Raw genomic sequence first — 26372 nt, 5'->3', positions numbered from 1 at the left:
GATGGCTGTGAATAATTTGAAGTTTTATGGATCTCATGAAAAGCAGGCCTGACGTTCTGAGTCAGAAGTAGTCAGTGTAAGGACCTAAAAGGTCAGGATGGACTCAGGAAAAAACAACTGAAGGGAAAGACTATCATGGTGGGTTTAGAAAGAGAAGCCTCAAAAACATAGGTTATTCTCTTAAATTGAAATTATGATCAGAGAATTGATGTGATTACAAAAGAAGTCCTAGCCCAAAGGAGGTGCAAAGGAAATAGTAACAGAAATAATCTTTGTTTTAAAGCCCTTCTAAGAAAATACGCAAGAAGCCCAAAAATGGCATGATAAACTAATAATCCTCTAAGATCAAATGAAGCAATTGCTCACTGAACTTCTCCCGTCTTTGAACTTGCATTAAAGCTGTTGCCCAGGTTGTGCTAATTTCACCTGTGGCTTACTAGAATTACCATCTCACTTGTCTTCATTATTGCAAACCACCCACTTTGAAAATTGCTTCGTGGATGGTAACCTTAATAAAATACATGATACTATGAAATTTTAAACTTGGTATTTCCTGAACTTGGAACTACAATTTTTCTGTACTTGCTTTCCCAGTAAATGCAGTAAGAATTAAGAATGGCCAGGGAGTCATGAATCTTTTCTGGTATCTAGACCCATTCATAGTGCTAAAAACCTAAGCCTGCCAGAAAAATACTTGGAAGAGATTGAATGTTCAGAGAATAAACTCTGCACAAAAGCTTAAGAGCTCAAGGATGGAAGACAGGAGGTCTACCAATGCTCTCCTACATAGGAGATAAAAATGTATTTTCAGAATTGAAAAAAGAATGCAGATTATGTTTAGGATTTGCCTTACAGAGATTCTCTGATTGCTGTTCAGTATTACCACTCATTAAAAAGTTGTGTGCACATTTTTTATATTGCAGCGAAGTAGTGCTGCTGAGTAGTTATTTCAGTGATTAAACAATACTGAAAGTCAATTTCACAATTACAGTAAAGGGCATATATAAAACAGTTTCTTTTCTGGGCTATCAAGAAACCAAAAAAAAAGTCAAAGATGCTAAATGGGAATAATGAAAAGCAAACAACAGAATGAAAACTGTTTTTCCACCAACAGACATGGAGCAACAGTTCAGATTATGACAAAGTTTCCCCCCAAAATCAGTAACGAAAGTAAGTTATTTGTAAGAGTGACAGGGTGACAGAGTAACTATAACGACAAATTCAACCAGGATGCCAAGTATTGCTAAAAGTACCTGTTAGACTATGTGCCTTTCTTGTACGAGTGACCCCTAAGTGATCATTACCCTAAAAAAAAAAAAAAAAAATCATTTATACTGAAAGGCAAACATCATTTTAAATAAGAGATCTACTAATTCAAGCAATGGTTCTTTGGAGTGTCCTGGTTTCAGCTGGGATAGAGTTAATTTTCTTCCTAGTAGCTGGTACAGTGCTGTGTTTTGGATTTAGGGTGAGAACAATGTTGATAACACCCTGACATTTTAGTTGTTGCTAAGTAGTGCTTACACCAGGCAAGGACTTTCCAGCTTCCCATGCTCTACCGACTGAGAAGGCTGGAGGTGCACAAGAAGCTGGGAGCGGGCACAGCCAGGACAGCTGACCCAAACTGGCCAAAGGGACATTCCATACCATGTGACGTCATGCTCAGTACATAAACTGGGGAAAGCTGGCCAGGGGGGACGCTGCTCGGGGACTGGCTGGGCATCAGTCACCAGGTGGTGAGCAATTGCATTGTGCATCACTTATTTTGTATATTCTTTTATCATTACTATTTTTTTCCCCTTCCTTTTCTGTCCTGTTAAACTGTCTTTATCTCAACTAGTGAATCTTACTTTCCCCCCCACCCCAATTCTCTCCCCCATCCCACTGAGAGAGAGAGGAGCAGGCAAACGACTGTGTGGTGGTTAGCTGCCTGCCAGATTAAACCATGACACGGAGGTAGAGGAATCACTTGACAGCCAATCTACATATTTCAGTAGGCACAACACAGTTGCAGTACACCGGAGCTTGTTTATCATCATACTGACTGACGCTCCTGCAACACCCTCTGGTATTCAACAAACCACATGGGGTCCATAAAAAATTCTGAAGAATCTAAGTGGTTTCTTGGTCCAGGAGTTCTGAACTGCTAAACTATCCATAAAACTGCACTTTATAAAGGCATACTCCTTCTAACAGTAAATACAAGAAAACCATTAAAATATTTTTTATTCTCACCTCTTCTAACTATAAATGATGCATTCATGTCCAGCAAACAACTTGTATTCAAGTTTTTGCCTATCGTAAACCATCATAACAAACCAGTAGTTTCTAAAACCCAGCAACAAAATCATGAGCAGTTCTACTGTAACAAATAGACTTACTTTAAAAACAAGAATAAAAGGAAAAAAGAAAAAATAGGGAAAAAAAGACAAAAAAGAAAGAAAAAAAAGGGTAAGTCTTCTGTAAAAGCCTAGTTTTTCCTCATTTCGCTGTATTTAAAATGTCAAGAAATTCTGTAAGCTTTACACATCAGGGAAGCTCTCAAGAAACAACACTTCTGTGTGTCACCTGACTTTATATTCTTCCTTCTGAAAAGCTATTTATCAGAGTCTTTCAGACTCTGCACAGAACAGAGTTTATCACTAGCAATTTTTATAGACATGGCCAAACAATGATGGAAATTACATGAAAAGATTTGCATTTCTCTCTCTGGTCACTACAGTTATCGAAGGACTAAGATAACAAATGTGACATGAATCCCCTTTGCCTAACTCTGAGCCTTCCCTTTTTGGATTTACTGAAGAAAACACAGTCCATTTGCCAGATCTCCTCACACCTGCTTTACTCAGCTATGATATCTATGACCTAACATCAATGCAAAAAGTCAACAACTAATCTTCTTAAGGATGAAATTAAAACAGTGCAAAAATTAAAAAGTATTAAAAAAAATCTTATTTGGGTAATTGTCAGCATTCTCATTTATGACTAGTTTTGAGAAAACAACAATATCAATTCCAACTTGCTTTCAAAAGCCCTATAGTAACAATAAACTTCCTGTGTCTTATTTCTGAAGATTCACAATATCAACACAGTCAAATCTGATCATCTGATTACTCCTTCAGTTTTTCTACCTGTGACGGTGTGCTCCCCCGCCCAACCTGACCTTTATCTCCTGTAACTCTGCTTAAGTGATAACTACCAGGGGCAGTCGTTAATGGATGCTGATGGTGATAGCTTTGTCCATTAATGAAGTGGATTCGGGAGCCAGATAACAACACAATAGCCCTTGGTTATTGTGAGAAATACGCCCACCTAACCACAGTTATCAGTATGTAAATATGACTATGAGTCAATCATCTTACCCCTATAAATAGTGAGCAGCCCAAGAGCCCTTCGAGCACTCCTGCATGGCAGCAGGCTGCACACCAGGATCTCCCCTTGAGCAGGGATGCCTCTCAAGGTTACTCCTCGAGGTTGAGAGATTCCTTGCCGCAATAGATATTCGGTAAGTGACTAATAGCATGCTAAACTTTGAAATCTTAGCTAAGTGATATAAAGGATTGATTGCGCATATATAATCCTTTAGACATAAACCGTTGACAAAGACTGGGACTAGTATTGGATCCAGCCGCACCTAAACTCCTCTCTGAGAAGGAGTTTAGAAAGCAAGGGGGTCCTTTCTGAACCTCATGACTCAATGGGAGGGTCTTCCTGACAGTTTTGTCTGACCGTGTCCTCTATGCAGTAAATAATCAAGTGTACCTTGCCATCGAATTTTGTTCAGTGTCGCATTTACCATTGAACTTTGTTAATTCACACTTCAACTCACTGTTTTCTATCAATAAAGAATTGTTTCTTCTCTCTTACGAGTGAAGTGCAGTCTCACTCCATCCGCAACACTACCATATATTCATGTATTTGCAACTGGAGACAAAACAGAACACAGACAGCAATGCAAGATGGTTTAAACATTATTTTAAGTAACCAACAAATTATTTTATAAATTACTTAAATGGAGAAAATAAAGCAAAGCAAATCAAGGAATTTGCATTATGAATTATATTTTTAACATGAACATTTGCAGATTGTTCATGCAAAAGATCCAAATTCATTGTTCAATGAAAAGTAGCCTTATTAATACTTGCAAATTGTCTATAGTGCATCTATAGAATACCTTAAACACAGCTTTTTGTACTTCATTTCTTGCTGTATTATCTTGGTTAGTAGGACACTCAAGAAAGAAAAACAAGTAAGTACAATTATTAGTTTACACTAATAACAGGGAGACCTGCTGTGCATTCTCTTAGGGAAGTAAGAGATGAAAAACCTGGCAAATATGCTGCTTCACAATGCTTTTACACAACATTATTGTTAATTACTTTGAAAATGCTTAATCGTACATAAGCTTGAAAAGCAAGCATAGTAACAAAACCACAGGCTAGGTAAACACACAAATGTGTGCCCACATACAAAGGTACTGAAGAAACAATTTGGAAAGGAAGATTCTTTCACCGTCAACTATTTTTCCAACCTATGCATACAGGCAGGAATCATTATAACTGTAGAAAGAACTCAGGGGACAATTCAGAGTTGCTTGTTGCTATGATTTTATTATGAAGAACAATAAAACCTATCAGTCATCCAATCGCAAACGAACTCACAGGAGATGTAACAACCAGAAATGAGAGACCCAGAAAGCACATTCACCTCACATTCACAAAACTGCTACAGATTTCTGTCTAGTTTGTGAACATCCCATATAATTTTTATTCCAGCTATAACACTAAGGTGTGATTAGCTCAGCATTTTTAAGCTGCTGCTCTGGTATAGAATCAAAGAATCGTGTAGGTTGGAAAAGACCTTTAAGATCATAAGGTCCAACTGTTAACCTAGCACTGCCAAGTCCACCACTAAACCACGTCCCTAAGTGCCACATCTACACATCTTTCAAATACCTCCAGGGATGGTGACTCAACCACTTCCCTGGGCAGCCTCTTCCAATGCTTGACAACCCTTTCGGTGAAGAAATTTCTCCTAATATCCAGTCTAAACCTCCCCTGGCGCAACTTGAGGCCATTTCCTCTCATCCTATCGCCAGTTACTTGGGAGAAGAGACCGACACCCACCTCGCTACAACCTCCTTTCAGGTAGTTGCAAAGAGCAATAAGGTCTCCCCTTATGACAGAATGTATGACAGAATTAACATAGTACCACTATGTTACCAGTATCTGAAGTAACTATTTCTAAGAAAAAGAGACTTTTACTTAGTGAGTCAACAATAGTTCAATCTTTCTGAATGAATTTAGGTTAACTAAGTATTAATCAAAGTTCAAAACTTGGTGTTTGAGGCTACCACTTAGAACAGTTTCTATCTTGCACAAATATTTGCAAAGACCTCTGTGAACTCAACTAGTTCAGTACCTTCAGCTTTCCAGTCCGGTGTTCAGGTACAGGTATTTGCCAAGCAGTTAGCTCTACAGCCCTGCTTTCTCTGCTCAGCTTCTCTGACCTTCAACATTTCCAGTAACCTTCATTTTACATGACTCCTCCTTCACATGCACAGATGCAGAAATAAATCGCATGTTTATCACTGCACAACATAAATAAATGCATGTATATCACCTGCCTTGGCTCAGAATAATCTTAAACTCTCTTTTCAAACTGCTACTAATACCAACAAAGACAGGGGAGGAAAAATCAAGTAATAGCAATAAGCCTTAACATAGCATTCATGGTCTCAGTTAATACAGCAAGTCTTTTATTCTGGATTGTTTTCAACATATCAGTACTATCAGCTGGCAACTTCCTTGCCAGAAAATTATTAAGAGGTGATTCAAGTTTGAGACTGTGTTTCACTGCTGCACAGACACCAGCCAATACGGAGAAGCCACAGAGCAAGTTACAGGATGCAGAAGGAAATAACAGGATTATACTGCACTTTAGTAATCATCTCAGCAGCTTCAGAAGGTAATGCTGGCAGCCTCTGAGGTAGTTAGAGCAAAAGAAGCACCTACATCATTTTAGGACTATATTAGCATGGATTTGCTCAGGAAAAAAAAAAAAGAATCCAAATAAAATTGGATAGTTGTCCTTGTAAGAAATATTACTATGTAGAACATACCTTCACAAAGAAAAAAAAAAAGAAGAAATTACGGCCTGATTTTTGTTTAATAAACGTATATAAGTGTTAATTTAATTAACATGCATCTTCTTCACAGTCATTTTATGAATAGCTCTGCAAGGTAAAACAAGATTACTGAATCTTAATTAAAAATAAAAATCCAAATGAACTGCAGCAACATAATCAATACAAATTACATCATTTAAATTAAGCAAAATTTAATTAAAGGCATTCACATTAAATTTATTCTCTTTGGATTCAAAGCTTTTCCAATTCAAACTGTTTCGTAACAATTTTATAAGCAGCACAGCAGCCAATAAAAATTTATATTATTCTAAATTAGCCATTATGTGCTAGACACATCATTTTTATGAAACAAAATACTGATTCTGTCACATGTTGGAGTTTAGCAACAAATCCAGAGGAAGGAAAATCCACTTCACTCTCCAGGCCGATTCTGTACAAATGCACTACACTATCACTGCCCATTTGATTATGGTAACCCACATTACACAAAGCAACTGAATGGTTCTATTGAAGTTACCACCTCTCTCCTCTTGCAAGACAAGCACCTGATGAGTACACGGCAGAAAAGCTGTCTCACAGAAAACATGAATCTGCCTATAAAAATATATGTGGCATTTCTCATAAAAGTTGCAGAGCCAAAAAGATGCAGGAGACCCATTGGTAGTCATTATTAACACTAAAATTCTGTCTGAAATGAAATAAAAAAAATGCTTGCTTTTTAGAGATGCTGAATTATGCTAGCTGTCAATAGGACCTGAATATGCTCAGCACCTTCCAAAAGTCAGAAATAAAAATGTTTGGTTAGCTGTAGAAGCTTGTCAAAATATATTTATGCCAAAGTAGTTAAAAAAAAATATAAAAAAATTCTTGCATTACAAAGTTAGCTTTTAATTTTTCCAGATCACAAATGCTGCAAGAACAGATTTTCTGGTATTTATTTCCACATTCTATCCCCCACAAAGACATGAAATTCAAGAGCATGACATTTTTTGAAAGTTTTCTTCATCTTAAAAATGCCCTCCAAATAAATTCTAATTGTACCCCAACTAAAGCAAAGACCTCATAATTTTTAATATCAGATTCAATAACTACAATGCTTATAACATCGAGGGGCAGCTTCTTTTAAGAACTCTGACAGACTAGGTCTGCAAGATCAAGCAACTAATAAACAAGTTTGTCAACACCACAAAAGGAAAGAGGGCAAAGCCCTTCTGAAGTGCGGCAGGGATGTTTTGGCCACAGCCACAAGAGGACCGTTTACCAGGTAGAAGACCCTATAATAAGGAAGAAAAAGTGAAGATTTAAAAGAGGCTGATATAATCTGAAGAACATACAGAATGCCATTCTAAGATGGTAAGCAAAGATAAAATCATACACAACTTATAACTCTCCATTATAATAAATAGGAAATGCTCCCCAGGTTCTAACATGTACCAATAGCTTAAAAAAAAAAAATTATAATGTCTGAAATGTGTGCCTCAGGGTGTTTCTGATATGTTTCTAAGCTTAAAAAAGAAATATTGAGATTACTTTATTTAAAAAAAAAAATATATATATATGCATGCACTGCCAATGAGCTAACTGGTTGAAAGTTTGCAGATCTGTTTCCCTCCTGCAACACATGGTGTAATGCTCTATTTCAGATTCCAAAGATCTATAGGACATAGTGGTAAAGATTGGAAAACTTTTCTCACGTTCTTCCTTTCGGTGATTTGACCACCAGAAACTGATAAATATTATTAATGAGCTTCCATCTTTTTATTCTTACAGACCCCGTTTTTGTTGGAATCAAAACAAAGTATGTGAGCGGAAGGGCAGAAATAAGGCAAAGCAAACCACCTGTTCTGCTGCTGATATTGCAATTATTGTAAGTAAAGATGCTTTACTGAAATCCTGTAAGTTACAGATTGTACAACACCTCTTTATTCAGATTTACTAATTAATGCTGACTCTTTCTGATCACTTTGCAAGCGGGGGGGGGGGGGGGGGGGCAATCCAAATATGCAACAGCTTCCTAAAAAGACACCAGTGCTCTATACTCTCTTTTACAAGATGCCCTAAACTGTTTTTTTACAAGATGTTCAGGATTTAGAGATCATGAACAGAAAAACTATGAAACTGTCCTGTTTTCAGAAGACTATCACCACTCAATCGAGTCATATATGAGGAGTTCCTGATGACTGACTATTCTACATATATGTGCATGAAACATTTTTACACTGCCATATGGCACTTCATTTTTTTAAACAGATGATAGAGAACTGCTTGATAACAATTACGAATAAACCGATGATTTTGAAAAGAAAGAAGAATTCAATTAGAATGCTCTTGAAGCAATTTATAAACTTCAAATAGTGACAAGTCTACCACAGATATTTTTTAGCAGCTATTGCAAAGAGCATCATGGGAAGAAAAGCCCTGTAAGCGTACCTGGGCTTAGAGTCCCTAACCCCTAGCTGCAAATATCAAACCTACACAATTGTATAACAATTCAATCGGAAAACTAACTGGCTTGTCCAGAATTCACCGTTGCCTGCTTTGCCCAAAGCAAAAGAACAACTTCTACAGTGTCAAGAACACTTTGTACAAGTAACGGTAACAGAATTCTCCCCCAGTTTCCTAAAACTGGAGATTACTGTAGAAATTGCATTTTCAGTTTGGGAAGGGAGCATGTGAAGGAGAAAGAGGAACAGCTCTAGAGCAACAAAAAATCTTAAATAAACATATAAAAAAAAGATTAAATGGGCTGAATTTGACAATTACAATTTTTGTGTGATTGCACCAGCTCTCTTGAAAGCAAACAGGGTTAGGGTATACCAAACACAGGATAACTTCTGGAAAGTCAACAAATCAGAGATTAGCAAACAAATAAAAGAGAATTTGATCTATTTCCCTTCAGAGATGCATACAAATTGCACAGATTCTCTGAGCCCATTTTAAAGCTACATTCCCAGCAGCAATTTTTTTCTAAAAACCAGTAAGAATTTCCAAGCAATTCATTGAGTAAAGCAGCTACTTCAGCCTAATCAGGGAGCACAAGTGCAGAATCATGCAGATTCATCCAACAACTGACCTCCCCGAGACAGATCGCTGATTTATCTTTTCAGCCTGCACTACGAAAGGGTCAGATCTTGAAGCCAAACTTGGAAACGCTTTGCTCAGTGGGGCTGGCTGCATGCAGATTAACATTTTAATAAGGATTAGAGGGCGTAGGCCTGTGGGGACCAAGTAGTTATGAATAGCAATAAAAGTATACAAGGACCTATATCCAACTACTGCTTTATTAAGGCACCAGCAATCACATTTTATTTAACTATGCAGAATACAGACTTTTACTAACAACACAGGGGACCTTGACTGACAAATTAGTTCCTCCTTTCTTACCAAACACAATGAAAACTTGACTTTAAATGTGTTTGCTACAGCTTTAGAGAAGACCTCAAGAATTTTCTTCTCCAGCTCCGAACCAAAACCAACACAGGCAGAATTTAAAGGCACAACCACCCCAAATTCTCATTGTACTTCTGCACTAAAAAAAGGTCCAATATCTAGTTATGGTATTGAGGTCCAGTCTAAAACTTAAAAATCTTGTTCTTTTACTGTATTTTTTCCAACAAAATACTGCTAATTTTGCACCAATTAAACTATTTCACTTGTAACACCCTACTTCTTTTTGTTCAGATTACACAACACTTCAGACCACTCCTTGTAGGAGATTAAATTCATCACGCAGGTGGGTACTTCTTTGATATTAACCTATTTGCATGCAGGTAAAAAATATTTATCCCCTATAGCCAACAGTCATCATATAGCAAAAGATTGGAATGGCAAGCACAGAAATTCTATTTGTATCTCCCTCAGTCCCTTAAAGCTCTCACTTTTCTCAGGACCACATTTTCAGTGCCTCAGCAGCCTATGTCCGCTTTTTCTTCACTGTTTCTTCTCTCTCCATTTCACAGGTCCTCAAGCATCTTCTCCACAAACACTCTGCCTCTGTTTTGGGTAAAGGAATGTCTGAAATTGAGTTGAAGATAGTTGCTATTTTATAGATTTAGTCATACAAAGTAGCTTAATACTGTCTTACTATTATTAGCAGCTCCTCTATCTTAAGTGGAGGGTAGATTCCCTATCTCAAAATCTGAAATTTAGCCAAAACCACAATTTAACTGAGTTAGAATAAAAATCTAAAAATAAAATCCTGTGTAATTTTTCAGGAAATTACTTGAATATGCCAGCTTTCAGTTAAACCAGTGTTGCACCAAAGTTAACTCAGACTGTAAATGCCTGTATCACATCAAGCAAAAAGAAAATGTTCTTCCTCTTACTCCCTACGAATTCTAGCACATGATGTTTTCAATCTCTTTCTTATTATCTCTTTGCAGATATATTCCACGCAGTGTCCCATTTCAACACTTACATTTTTTACTGTTATTGTTTATTGTCACCCTAATGTCACAACTAAAAATGTAACCAATCATTTATTTTTAGAATCACCCAAGATTTCTTCCGAAGTCTGACATTTGTCATAATGCTGTTACTATTTCTTTAAGTTTCTTTCATGACAAAAGCATGTTAACAATTCCACCACCTCCAAGTAACTTACTTTATAATCACAGATACAATAGGTAGTTTTATGATGTGCAGACTTGAAGTCAGGTATCTGTGTCTCTTATCTCTACCCAGCATGAAAATTGTATAAAATACAGTAACCCTGAGAGCCACGCCTTATTCTTTTGTCCACTTTGACTGACTGAAAACACTCCTCCTCTTACACCCAGCAAGCTCTAGCACATTATTTCTTTATCCTCTTCTTATCACCCCTTTGCAACTAAACTCATACCTTAGAGGGAACTGGAGATGAAGCGAGGACAGATATAAGACTCGCTTAATTAAACAGGTTAAAGCAGCACTCTTTACAGCTTCTAAATACATGGAATTTCTTCAGCAAAACTTCGACACAACATGAAGCCACATCTAATTAGATATCTCACCCTACACAAAAAAGAAATGTAATTATGAAAACTTTTCCTCTCTTCTTTCCTGAGGTTTCCACTTTCAGGGATCATATATAAATGTTAGATTTTATTTAAACAGAATTATCTGTGAAGACTTTTGCCAAAATCTGTTATGCCTAGACTCCCTCAAGTCCCACTACCCACACTCTGATAGCTATCCGATAATGTTCACAGAACATCAACAGCATCACCTAGGACATTGTTTCTTATTACATTGTAATTTTAATTCCAGCATTAAAACTCCCTTTAAAACTGCTTGGTTCAAATATTTCATTCATACATACATCTACAGTACATAGAAACCAACAGCTCACCTGATTTACAATAAAGTACTAGAATTATTAACTTCAAACACATTTGCCAAGGAATTAGCTCACAGTCTGTTTCAAAGACATTCAATAGACATACTAAATGCCACCCATCTGGATTTTTTTTGTAAAATCTTGTCCAACCTTAGATTCTAAGATAGATTCTTATATCCTGATTAACAAATTAATGACTGATACACTAAGTCAAGTATATCAACACCCTGTCATCACCTACATAAAAAAGGGGGAAGGACATAGAGAAGCGGATTTTTTCAGGTTTCTTGATGGTATCTTTCTGAGTAATTTTTTACAGTCTCTCTCAAGTAATTGGAAACAGAAATTAAAAAAAGGGGGGCATGAAAAAGAAACAAAATAAAATTGCAGTACCTGAATTAAATTTCTCCTCTACATAAATCACAGATTCATCCCCACAGCACTCATAATAACGCATCAAAATACTCAGACCTCTCTGTCTTTCTTAGATACTGTCATTGTTCTCAACATAGTTTGAAAAGGCTACCAAAACACAGCATTTACTGTCCTGCATTAAGGTATTCAGAAGAAGTAAATGAAATAACTTAATTGGATTAAGTTGGAAAATCCAGACATAAACACAATGACACCAAGAGAAAATAAGTTTTTATTTTTCATTCAGATGTTTGCTGGATATTTCAAACTAGACTGCCCCCTAGAAGCAGACACTGTTCTATCTCCCTAGAGCAAACCATCTTTTTATATATAGATAATGGATATGTATTTGCAACAGAAACTGCAGGCGAAAAATTCTCCCCCAGAATCCTGAGCCCATGGGATGTCACATGGCAAAGGTAAGACCAGGTGATTTTGTTGTTAAGATCTAAAAGTTAGTAATTGACCTGATGAGGTTGCTGAATATATGAGACCATATTACATACAGAGAACAAATAGGGACTCTTAACTGAAGTTATTTGGTTATATTGGTTATAAACTTACAAAAGAATGAAGTCACTTATTTCACCCTAAGTATGTATACAAGGTCTTGTAATGAACCGTACAGAAGTGCACTTTATCTAAAACATTATTATAACTTTTTTTTTGCTGTTAATATTGTAACTGAGTTAAGAGGTGACTATATACATCTTCAGAGAAAGACAACACCTTCAAGGTGATTGATTCTACATTTTCTCCCAACAACTTGAAAGTGGTTAATGCTTCAGGCAGAAAGACAAACCTTAAAAACTGAGTACAACCACACTAGCACTGAGGTCTTAATTCAACTTTTTTTGCTATAAAACATTTCAGAAAATTATTTCAAGATATACTTCAATAACCTCCTTTTTATAAAGCACAGCAATATGTTTTATTGTGGGTTTTATCTAAAATCAAACCAGTACAAGTTATACAGTTCATTTAAGATCCTTTTCAAGAATTTTAAACCTTAAGACTTTTTAACTAGTAGCATATAAGCAAGTCATACTCACTCAAGTAGCAAGCACAGTGGGGACAACCAACCTGCTGCTGAGACATCTTCCCATGTTCAGCTCCTGTTTCACACATCTGCTAGGCTACATAAGCTCATTTGTACTAAAAGTAACACCTACACTTTATGTGCCCTGGTGTAGTTACATCAGGATGTGGGTATACCATTTATTCTTCTTCACTCATACAAGCCTTCTCTACTGCTCAGACTAAGTCAAGGGGTTTGACTTGTGTATTTATATTTACAGTGTATTCTTTCAGATGAAGGAAGTAAATAAGCCATGTGTGTTTCAAATCTATGATACTGCTATTCAGCCTTTCTCCCTCGTTTTTACATAATATTCCACAGACTTTCAAAAAAACAGAGAGGAAAATTACAAGTACGTGCTCATCTCCACAGTATGTTTGGCCTGAGCCAAACTAGTGAATCTACTACCAGCTGCAGGAGTGATTCACTTCCAGTAGAGTTGAATCTTATAGAAGGTCCCAGTAGAAGATACATAGGTTAACTGAGTGAAAATCATCTTCATGCAAAGCTTTCTCTCTATATACAGAAGAGAGGAAAAAGAAAAAAAAGGAAAAAAAAAAAAAACAAAAAAAGAGGTAGAAACATTTAAGTTCCAGACAATGTCAGAAACCAACAGAAACTGCATGGAAGAACACCAGCAGAATGGTTTCTAGTAACCCGAGAACTTCCATACCTCCTTCTGGTGGCAACAATCTACTACAAAATCCATGAAACAGAAGCGTATCTCACTCTTCCAGCACTAGTCCGCCTGGACGACATTGCTTATCAGCAATACCTAGCACTAGAGTTACCTGCTACAACTGTGAAGACATGAACTCTCTGATGGTTCAAACTCAGAGTCAAAATGGTTGCAAAATAATAATAATAATAATAATAATAATAATAATAGTAGTATTGAGTTGGGGGAGGGCTTGGTTTATGAGAAGAAAGGTTGGTGACGGTGGTTTTTAGAGAACTGAACACTAATACTTAAGTCATCTTTTTGCCTGCTGGGATAGGTCGCCTCCCAGTGTCAAAATACAAAATTATTCTAGCAAGGCTAGAGAATTGACTTCCTCTTAAAATAGGAGAACACAGTTAATTTTTCGTTTTACTTATGCAAATGGTATAAATAAGAGAATACAGTGACAGATGGGTCATCTCAATTGCCTGGGCATGCACTGACACCTGAACCACTTTCTGGTATCTGAGACATCTGCCTGAGCTCTAAATAGTACACTGGATTCATGGAGATCGGTACTCTTCTGGCTAGACAGAGCAAGGCAAAATATCTTAAGCTATCTCAAATGGTGTTAGACACCTGTTTCAACAGCTGATTCAAGCCCAGAGAGTCTATTTTGTGAACCTCAAATTTATGAAAATAATTTCTTAGTTCAAATTCTTCTTTCTTTAAAAACCTGGAATGAAAGTAATCTCTCTTTACAGGCTGTGACATTAATATATGGACAAAAAGGTACCTAGTGACAATAGTTCTTCGTCAGTAAATCCAGTATAATGATAATCTGCATTCTGATAAAGAGTAAGGAACGACAAACTGTATTGATTTACTCAAAATTTCATATAAATGATATCCTGAAAAGGCAAGTTCATTGTAAATTATTGACTTTTTCTATGAAAAAATTCACCTCATTTGGTGAAAGCTGCTATAAAACAAAAACTTCTAAACATCCACCAAGCGTGCCAACTTGGTACATTTATTACTTTGATAAATGGAACTTCTGCAATATCACTGAGGAAAAAAAAAAAAAACACCAAGGAAAATTAGATTCCATCATTTCTACACACTCACAGTCACCAGGATGTACTCCAACATTTAAAATCTTATTTTAAGGAACTCTCCTCTCCTTTATTATTCAAAACTACATTTAAAAAAAAAAATCTGATAGTAGTGTTGGTTTGATTTTTATTTAATAAAACAGTACAGCTTGCATGAGAGCCTTGTGCAAGAAACATGCATGCATAAACTTAGTCTGTAGCATCACACAAAAAAAAGTTAGGCTAGGTACAGATGGAAAAGATTCATGAGAATCCACACTGAATTTCAGAACCACAGAATACACTACTCACAGATAACAACAGTACTTGCACATAGTGTAGCACAGACTGTGAAAACATAAAACCACAATCATATGAAGTTTCAGATTATGAACTTAAAACCAGTTCCTCTACCAAAATAGGAAGGTACAAAAAACAATAGAACATAATTCTCTTTGGCATTTACAGGTAAAAATATTGCGATTATAACTATTTCTTTCTACTCCTAAAACCATTACAATTCTAAATTCAAGATGTCACAGTACTAGAAATTTAGAAGCATGCAAGTTACTGCCCACTGGGAGACTGACAATTTCCCCATTACAGAGATAGATTTTAGAGTGGGAAATTTTAATAGACGCTGTTCTCAGGAAATGCTGAGTTTGTGACATAAGAACCAAAACAGGGGCAGTAGATGATGGCAGTAAGATGGGCAAAAATAAAAGATAAGGAACAGATCAAGATAAAAGAAATAAAAATAAAGAAAAAATAAAAGAGAGCATTCCATGACAACTATAAAGCTGACAGTGGCACTATGATTATCAAGTGAAATGTCAAACTGCAGAATGCACAGTATTTGCTCTGAAGTGGTGTACTAACATCAGGACCAGAAATGGAAAGCATGTCTGGTTCCTGAACCCTTGTAAGATTTCATTAGCAGCCAAGTCAATGATATAAGGTGGCTAATTATGATTTCCAGCAAGTAAAAACATTAATTTGTACAACTTGAATGATGCTGATATCATTGCAGACTGGTATCAAATATTACAACATGCAGTGTTTAAAAAAAAAAGTTTCCTTCACAGCAGTACCTTATTCAAGCTAATAAAATAAGCTGATACAAGAATCACTCACGAGCTTATGCACATGGCCATTTCTGACATTCAGCACTAAAACACTGCTGTAGGAGTAGCAAGATACTTTTTAAGCCTAGGTCTTTAAATCATTCACCCACATTTAAAAAAAAAAAAAAGGTACAACTAAGTAGAATTTTTATTTTTGTTTTTAAACAGACAACTAATATTTTATTGTGCAAAAGCAACCTAAACATAATCCTCATTGAAAAAACTATCACCTCAATAAATTATGGAAATTTAAGAGGTGGGAAAGTGCTTTTGTGTGGTAAGTATAATTTCTTCTCTGATAAAATTAAGTCATGCATATTTTCTCTCAATATATATTTCATAATAAATATATTGTTTGGATAGCATAAGCTGGTCATGGCTATCCTCAAGACAATGACTCTCTTTTACCCAAACAAATCATGATACTAAATAACTTTTCTTCCCTTTGAAACAGTCATAACTGCTTGAGGCTGCTGCAGCACAAAAACAAAATATCTTCACAAAGATCTCGAAACAGTCAAGCTGAAAATCTAAGCCAAAGTTTCATTTAACAGCCTGTCAGTTTTTTGATGTGAACCTAATGAATGCAGTGGCAAACAAATCCATCAAACCTACCATCGAAACAACTGCACTTCATCCCACCAAAGGGAAAAATACAACCTGCAGGCCAGCACTCTGATCTAACCTATCCACAGAAAACACGTTGCTAAGCAGCTACCACTGAAGAATGTATGAGTAATTACTGACTTTATTTTACGAAAGACAGCAACAGTACTTGAGTAGCCCGAGTTTCAAGTGGAAAAGGTTGGTAGACTTCTCTCCTCAGGTTCTACATATCAGCTAAACAACAAAAAGCTTGCCAACACCAACATCTGTAAACAAATCACGTCTTAAAAGGAGCTGCAATACAAAAGAATCATTATAATGACTAGTAAAATCACCTAGTGTGACTCTATCCCTGATAGAAGGCAGTAAAATTTACATACATTTATACTGAGTGAACATCACCAAGTGGTGCCACAAAACAGACACAGTGAGCAATGAGAAGCAGTATTCGGAAATGCCAGTGCCTTCTCTGAAAGCTTTTGAAAGTATGGGTATTGATTTGGGCAAGGGGTGACGAAGAGTTGTGAGAAACCCTGACACAAGGATTTGGAAAAGCACCAGACAGGGGATTGTGGGGATTTAAACAGTAGCAAGAGGAAAAAGGAAGGATAGAAACTGAAATAATCACCACTGCATAAAAAAGAATTAGAGAGCCCTGACTGAACGTGCTCACATCACCAATTTCCTGGACACTTCCTACACAGGACCTCCATCTCAACCCAATTCTCTGTTCTGTGAACTACCTTCTCCTGTCAAGCTTAGATGGGACCATGCAGTCCAGAAGATGGTCACGTCCAGACACAAGGTCAAAGGATGTGCTTTTTAGGGGGATTCCCTGTGATTAGGAACTGATTTGCCAACATTAAGTTCTTCAAACATCTACAAAACCACAGCAAGGGAAAAAAGGAATTCCAAGAAAGAAAAAAAAAATTGCCTGTACACAAAAGCACAGGATCTTATTCAAAGTTTAAATCTCTTTCCAGTTCTCAGTATCAAATTAGAATGCATAAAGTTCATTGATCCTATCCACCAGAGATAAAATTTGGACAGGTCAAAATTAGGTCAAAATTGTGACTGAGAACCCCAGTTTTGGCACCTGTAAGTGAGAGGTCTTGCACTGCAACCCTTGTATTAGGGCAACATTGGCATTCATTAGAAATAACAACACACAAAAATGTAAAATTAATAAACATAGATGATCCACAGATTTGGGGGTGGAGGCAGAGGGTGTCCCACCCTGCAGCTAATGAACATCAGGAATACAAGATTCTTCTCAGACTAGAGACATGTCTTTTATCCAATTGCTTCAGAAGGATTTTTATTTTATTAGACATAAAAGAATTATGTGTAAATATTTCTATTCACCAATTCTCATAACTGAACATCATCCCTTGTTCAGCACACAAGTTATCTACTCAGCACAAATCAAAGTAGATACCTACAAAACATACAAGCTAATGCTTGTATGCCAGTGGCTCATCTGCTTTACTAACAGTTACAAAATGCACTGGAGTAAGGAAACTCGAAATGCACTTCATGAAGCTACACATTACCAGCCTACTCCAATAATTGTAGCTCCATTAGGAAAATGACAAAATTCACAGAAGCCTGAAGAAATATCCTATCTGCCCCTATTTTGTACCATTTCATGTTTTTTAAAAAATAAATAGCATTCAACAAATGAAAGTTATAGGATGATGATGATGATTAAGAATATCTAAAGTTTAGAGTGCCTCTCATCCTCACAGAACATAACAAACACAACTAAAGTACTTGTGAGCTGAGCACCACCTACCTTTGGTTCTTTAAGTCACGTCATTACCGTACATCAGCACTTCACCAGCATGCCTCTGCACCACACTCATTTGCCAAGTTTATTCAGGAGAGCATGACTGGTTTGTTCCTTTCACCAGTATCTCCTGTTTCTCTTCCTGTGTGTTCTTGCCAGTGGAAAAAGACAGAAAAAACTACACTGTTTCTCTCCTGGAGTTGCGGGACTTTTAGTATATCTGTTATTTCTCCATTTCTGCTTTTTTTTTTTTTTTTAATCTACTTTTCACCTCTGCTTAATTCTGTCCAAAAGTGAGAGCAAAGCTCAAAGCAGCAGCCGAACTGTAGCAAAGAGCACACTGGAGGTGCCACCTGGTATTACTTTTCATATGTCGCCTCCAGAGTGGAAGTCTTACACAAACTCTAAAAAACAAGCTGGAGGGTACATCCTTGCTCCCAGGGTCCAGCTACTGCAGGTAGGTAGGGTACACATAGTGAAACCAGTATCACAAGTTTAGCATTTTTAAAGGCAGAAAATAATTTTTGGAATTTGCATCCATAGTCTCTGCTTAACCAAAGTTTCCAGTACTGAGTGTCTAAATGATCTGATTTAACATTTCCAATCGATTTCACAGAATCTTTAACACCATCTCATTTCATGCAGGAAAGCAGTATCGTCACACAGCCTAAATATTTGCTACAACTTTAATGGAAATCTTTGCCTGATTTTTTTTTCCAAAATTAATGAAGAATGAATATTGACTGGACTTCAGGATTTTTTTCGTTTTCTAAGACAGAAGTCCTGCTGTAAGCAACTAGAAACTATTCTGTAAAAATAAGTGTTCCTGTAGGAAGACAAATAATCAGTCATCAGTATACAATATTCTCTAAGGAGAATACAGCAACGAACTGACCAAGATATCGTTGCATTTTGCTGATGCAGGCAATTTCTGCAGTAAAATACAGGGGAACTAGGGGATCCAAAATATTTTTTTCAATTAAAATTCTTGTACATACCACATACAGAAAGAAAAGATAAGTCAAACACAACATCAGTACTCTGAAGAATGACAAATGGGAATGCGAGGTTGTGTGGTGGGTTTTTTTTTCCTTTAAATGAAATTACCAGAGCTGCAAATAAAACTTACTAAAATATCAGTGTTCTTTGGGCACATAGACTTCTTACCTTTTTAATTAATACTTTCAGGAGGTTTCCTGAGGTTGTGATAAAACTAATCATAGCTACCCTCATGTTTTTCTAGAGAAACACCATAATCAAGCAACAGAATACCCAATTTGCAGTAACTCCGTAACTTGTCTGTGCTTTCAAAGTGTCATATAATTACAATTTAAGAACAGATAACCAGTTATAATACTTTGTCTGATTTGTTTACCCTATTTGTACAGCATAAACAAATATAAGTAAATATTATGAAGAATTAACTCTGACTATTTGCCAAAGAAACTGGAGTTCACATTTGACAATGGTATGTAAGATTTCTCTATAGAGGGAGACTAGTCATTACTGCCTCAGCTACCACTTTGAAACTTTCAGACATTTAAATTCAACTGCAGACACCACAGAACTACTTTAATTTCTTATACTATATATGCACAATACTGCTTCTATGTGCAATAACCACAGAGCACAGAATTCAGTGTCCTAAGATGAAAGTTTTATCCATATAAATTTATCCATAGAGAATTTTGACTAAATAGAACTATTTACAGTGTATATGCCAAGACTTCCAAGCTAAAAATTCAGAATTTCAGTAGCATTTTTGGAGTGGTGTAAAGGAATAAAATTTCATTAGCTTTAAAAAATTATCTTCTAACACCACTGAATTTAAACGTGACATTAAGTATACGGTATAATACAATAACTGAGAGGCACGCTGCAGCCATAAAACATTTAATAGTTTGTACTGGGGCAGCTGCACAGCAAATGGTGGACCATTTTTTTAAAACATAAGAAATATGAAGCCTGTACACTGAAAGGGATGTAGCTGCAGGTATCACTACCTCAGCTTTGCTACCTCTGAAGATAAAGTTTGCCATTCTTGAAGTTCAGCTGAATCAATTTTAGAGCTGCAGCACATTCATACCTTTTAAAATCCAGGACAGTTTTACCTGCCACAATTAACTTGTATGCATCCATGCCCATATTCCTCTCAACTTTGTTTCATTGTACTATCTATAGAAATTCCAAACTATCAAATACATAGATTTTTTTTTTTAATTAACTTTATTAAAAGTCAACACCTTATCTGTTGGCTATTAAAAACACAACTTTCCAATTAAACGTAAAGACCAGCCTGAACATGTTAGATGCATAGTGATGTTTTCAATACTTTCACTACTGTTAGTGTCTGCATACAGAGCATGTGGGAAAAAAAATATTTATAAGCTTTTTCTGTTTGAAGCATATTCAATCTCATTAACAATAATAATCAATAGTGCCTAGAATCATAAATTTCCACTATTTGAGAACTTTCTCAAGATGGTCTTCCAATCCCAAGTGTTTAATGAGAGTTCACTAACATTACTTAATTGTTAAACCTGCACATCTGATTTTGCCCTTTATTCCATGTCATCTTATTAGCTAATAAATTAAGCAAATGACTATTGAAAAGAGTTTTTTCAATCATGAACAGGTCAATGCAGAAAATGCCTCTGACTTAAACATTTTGGGAAGCATACTAACCAAAGCTTATACAAGCCACAATTCTGCGAAAAATCACAGAATATTGAAAAACAGTAACAAACTTCTGCTGAACAAATGGCACACTTTCTTGATTTTGTGTATTTACTCACATGCTGCACATGAAAAGAAGCAAAAAATGTATGCCACATAACAAAATTTCGGTCTAAAATATCTTCAGTAAAGCACACCTCATTTTGAAACCTGAAAATATCTACTCTGAGTTCACAGTTCCTTTATTATCTTGTACTATAAGATATCTGATGACATTAAGGATAAGAAAAGTTGAACTTGTTTCTTTAAACTTTGTTTGAAGTTTAATTATTTATGTTTCTTTGAGGTATCAAAATTCCTAGTTTAAATAAAGTGTTTTCACAAACAGTAGAGCTTAGAGCAGGTTTAAGAGCAGAAGTCAGTTATCTTCACATACTACTAACCTCAGCATATATAGCTTCAACTTGAAAGTATCCATAAATAGAAATGATTTTGAAGAACAATATATACATTAAGCTGCAAACAAAATTCACTACTGAGAGGAATATACATTGCTGGAAGTATAATACCCACTATAAAAAGAACAACTATAAATAAAATTTCAATGGCAGTATAAGGTACTACCTGATATAATAGTTCTCCCTTTCTCATCGGCTTCCATAGATTCTCACAAAAAAATAACCACAGGAAAGATTTCCTTACGCACCAATTTTCTGCAATATGACTTACCAACTTCGCTGCTTTTCCATAATCAATCCATCGGATGGTGGCAAAGTTTGTCGACTCTGCACAGTTAAAACCATGGTTAAAACCTGCATGGTATCCATACGGGAAAGTGATCACAAATTCTCCTGCCTCTTGTGTAACCTACAGCATAAAAACAAACAAACAAAAAACCTCAGAGTGAACCACATTACAAAAGCAGTTCTGCTCCCAAAGCAATGAAAACTGTATTTGCCTTTGCAACTACCTAGAAAGAATTTTTTTTCACCTTGCACACAGTTGTGATTTAATGCAAACAGAAATAGTACACTTAAGACAATGTTGCTTACTATAAAATACATAGCTACAAGTATTACTTTACAAATTCAGAAAGTACTTTCAAAAAAGCTAATCTTGGAGCAGAGGTTCACTGGTAATAAATCCTGGAAGTACACAGAGCTAGAAAAGACAGTGCAAAGAATATATCCATCTTCCTGACTGAGAGGAAGCAGAGACAGGCTGGACCAAAATACCCACAATTATCAACCCTAAATACTAGTACAAATTAATTGTTGAAGAAATTATTCTGTCCACCACCCTGAAGATGTTTCTCTAGAATGGCACCAGAACTTTTCTTGGAAAGACTGGAGAGAGATCTTATTCTCACCCTTCTCTCCCATACACATCCATTTCAAAAACTATGATTTGAAGACCTGTGACTGAGGGCCTAACTTGCCTTTTAAGTTACTTACTATTGATGATCAAGCATGAAGTAGGAGAAACTCTAAGTTAATGAGCCTTAGCAGTTAAAGAAAACAATGTTGTTCATCCCAAAGGACCACATCAGATACATCTGGATCCCTTCAGGCAGTATCTTTAAATAATTTTGGATAGGAAAGGAGGAAGAAGAATTAATGACAATTGCCCTGCACCAATTCTTCAGCCTTACAGCTACTAACACCAAGGGGATTCTTGCATTGGAAATGCCATGCAGAATGTCTCAATGTAAAGCCGTTAAAACACCGCTTTAGACATTTCATTAAAACAAATTTTAATCTGCCCCCGTCCTTCCCCTCCTTCTCTTTAAGCACAATTTAAGAGAGCAGCAGGGAATTCCAAATACCTGAAGGACAAAAGGCCCGGAAGGAGATTCTCAAAGAGGAAAAGCTTGACTACAGTTAAGCTCTGATATTGCTTTAGAGAATGAGCAAGGGTAGTTCCAAAGGACTGCTCTGTTCTTTACAAGTACAGTGAAAAGCAATCAAAAGAAAAGTGTGCTGAGGCCACTGACTCAACAAGAAATTATAGAAAGCAGAAAAAAAGAAAAATAACAACAAAAAAAACCCTAAAAAACCCACTGCCATAGTAATTATATTTTGTACAGCCAAAAAGAAACCAAATTCCTAGTAGTTATAAAAGAGACATCAGATATAAAGGCTTCTAGAGTAAATTACAAAAAAAAGTGGGGTAAGGTAAACAAATCACTGGTCAGGATATTCTCTTTCAAGAGAGAAATCTCATCTTCCTATACTTGGATGAACTGCTGCTCTCCTCTGGACACGAAGAAAAGGAGAGACAGCACTTCTTGTTAGTCACTAATATTCTCTCCATTCAGAGACAGATTTAATCTCTTAAAGTCAGACCACCAAAGACTGTATCAAGGACAGGCTAGTCAGGGACTAGAAGTGGCACACTGTCTTCTGAACCATCTGATAAGAGTTAATCAATAAACTAGGAGATTCAGAAGTAAAGAGTTAAAAGAGGTTCCCCATACTCTGTTTGATATGCCTTTTTACATGAAACACACATCAGACGGCAGGCCCACTAAGAAGCAAACAGATCCCATTTAAATGAAGCAAATAATCTGAGCAATGACTGATGACTGTTCAACAAGATGCATTTGCTGATTACAGGACACAATAAGGAGACTTCTGAGAGATTAAATAGGTTGTTTTCATTGTGTGACAATGTTTTGCGTAAGTGATACAGTAATAAAAATTGGAAGGACAAATATGACTCTTTTTAGGGAAATACACTTATGATTTGAAATCACAAAAAGGGAGAGTTAAATTTTAAACAATCACCAAAATTAAAACTCACAACTCCAAACATTTTTCTTATTAACATCTCGTGTCTTAAATCTCAGCTTTTTGCTGGCATAGTTGTCTTACATTCAGTTTCCACTCTTAGAATCCCCCCTTTCTTCTCCTTCAAAATTCTCGTCTTGTAGTTTTATGAATTCTTTGTGTGCCTTTATTTGCTCAATGCAAGAATACACAGGGATAGCACTTCAAGATGTACATTTCTGATTGTATTATGGGATGAAGGAAAGAGAGGAAAACAAGAAAAATATACTTAGCAAAGCTAAAGAATAAAATTGGATCTTACATTTTGCATTTGCACTTTGCAAGGTTCATTTTTTGTGGGTTCATATTTGGTATATACATGCAAATGCACATACAGGTGCATATAACTGCTATTATAGCACTCCAACAATCGCTGTGGGAATGTTTAAGAAAGATTATTCTCAATGCTAACAATTCCAAAATTTATCTCAATACACTCTCCCACTGCTGACAGTTTAGCAGGTGTTCTATTGCAACAAGCAGCAGTTCAGCTGCCACCTGGTAGGCGTAGGCTGACTTATCAGCATTCAGCACATTTCCACTTCTATCACTTTGAGCCATGCAAGATCACAGCCCGGTTCCCTCTATTCACTTTCTCACTGAATCCCATTAATTACAATTACACTTGTGTACTTCATCTGCTTCCTTCCAATACTAGGTGACAGAACCAAACTTAAATATTTAACTATTTCTAGCACTTTTTTTTTTTTTTTTTTTAATTAGAATACAGGAATAATCAAGACACTGAAATAATATCAACTCCCTTACCCACCTCAAATGTGTGGTACTGAAAACAAATATGCTGGCATTCTGCAGTATGCTACTTTAAACACCAAACACTGAAAATTATACTGTTCAGAGTCATGTTCTGTAAATCCAAAACTATAAAACTAGTTATAAAACCTTCCAGTTTGAAAGGTTTCATCTGACACTTCATGACAAAGCACAAGGCTATGAAGGGAATCAGTATTTACCCATATATTACAAAAACTGAACTCAGCAACTACATTTCCATATGATAATGTATCACTCAGAAAACAAACTACTTCTTATATGAGTAATTTATTCAAAAAAGCTTGCTTTCCAAGGCAGGCAGTATCATTCTAAACACCTACATTTCTTCAATTTTATACATAGGTTGATTTAAGCATGAAAAGTGAAGTGATATTCCAAAAGCATACAACAAACCAGTGGCTTCATCGCACCTGTGCTGCAGTGTTGATAACACAGGGATGTTTTCGTTACTGCTGAGCAGTGCCTACACAGAGTCAAGGCCTTTTTATGCTTCTCACACCACCCCACCAGCGAGTAGGCTGGGGGTGCACAAGAAGGTGGGAGGGGGCACAGCTGGGACAGCTGACCCCAACTGACCAAAGGCATACTCCATACCATATGACATCATGCTCAGCATATAAAGCTCGGGGAAGAAGGAGGAAGGGGGGATGTTTGTAGTGATGGCATTTGTCTTCCCAAGTCACCATTACACATGATGGAGCCCTGCTTTGCTGAAGATGGCTGAACACCTGCCTGCCCATGGGAAGAAGTGAATGAATTCCTTGTTTTGCTTTCCTTGCGCACACAGCTTTTGCTTTACCTGTTACACTGTCTTCATCTCAACCCACGAGTTTTCTCACTTTTACCATTCTGATTCTCTCCCCCATTCCACTGGGGGGGAGTGAGCAAGCAGCTGTGTGGTCCTTAGCTACCTACTGGGGTTAAGCCACGACAATACTATACATGAAAACATTCACTTAAACATATTTCTACGGGCTATGTTTCATACTGTTACAAAAATATCAACTAAAACAGACAGGAACCACCACATTATCCTATATTCTAGGCCAGGGAACACGACAAGCTAAGTTTGTATACACAGGTCCACATGATATCTATAAATAAATGCAGCATAGACTAAAACAGAAACCACAATAATAAACAATGAGTGTGGTGAGGACAGTTTACAGGTCTATATTGCAACAGGAATAGAGTGAGAAAAAGTATATATTGCCTGGTTCTTCTGAACACCTTAAAACAGTCTGCACAGTGGGAAACCAAGAATCATAACCCCTTAATGATCAAAAGGCTTTTAAAATCTCACTATAACATAAACAGATATTCAGGCTGGGGACCTTCTGAATCAAGCTCTACTCTTCTGAGTAGGCTTACAAAGCTCTTCAATTTAGAAATTTAGAATTTGCAAAGTGTTCAGGATACAGAATAAATATACTTAAAGAAAAAGCAATGCATTATAAACATTGTTATTAGCTGGCACCTATAGGAAGTTCAAAGTGGAAAACAATAAGGTAGAAAATCTTGTAGGAAAGGAGAAGAAACCGAATACTTCAGATGTTTTTGAGAGCAGCTATGTATTAAATTCATCCAAAAAGAAGAAAGCCAGTTATTCTTCCCACTGTCTGTTTATATAATGTTCTTATCAAATGTCAGTCTGCCACTACCTAGCAGCACAAAATAATCGTTCACTCTTTTTCTAATATGTTACAGCTTTTAAAATCATAGAATCATAGAATCATTAAGGTTGGAAAAGACCTCTAAGATCGAGTCCAACCATCAACCCAACACCACCATGACCACTAAACCACGTCCCTAAGTGCCACATCTACACATCTTTTAAATACC

The 26372-nt window shown here is 36.4% G+C and overlaps 1 protein-coding gene across 1 annotated transcript in view; it reads right to left on the bottom strand.

Moving 5' to 3' along the window:
* Positions 1–26372, bottom strand: part of KDM4C (lysine (K)-specific demethylase 4C) — a 276941-nt gene that overhangs the window by 199172 nt on the left and 51397 nt on the right. The window contains exon 7 of the mRNA XM_009328050.1: positions 21637–21774. Coding sequence (XP_009326325.1) covers positions 21637–21774 — 138 coding nt within the window. The remainder of the gene's footprint in view (positions 1–21636; positions 21775–26372) is intronic.

The sequence above is a fragment of the Pygoscelis adeliae genome, unplaced genomic scaffold (assembly GCF_000699105.1).
Source record: "Pygoscelis adeliae isolate BGI_AS28 unplaced genomic scaffold, ASM69910v1 Scaffold45, whole genome shotgun sequence".
NCBI lineage: Eukaryota > Metazoa > Chordata > Aves > Sphenisciformes > Spheniscidae > Pygoscelis > Pygoscelis adeliae.
Note: the sequence above shows the minus strand (reverse complement) of the source record. Positions and strands in the feature narration are given on the sequence as shown.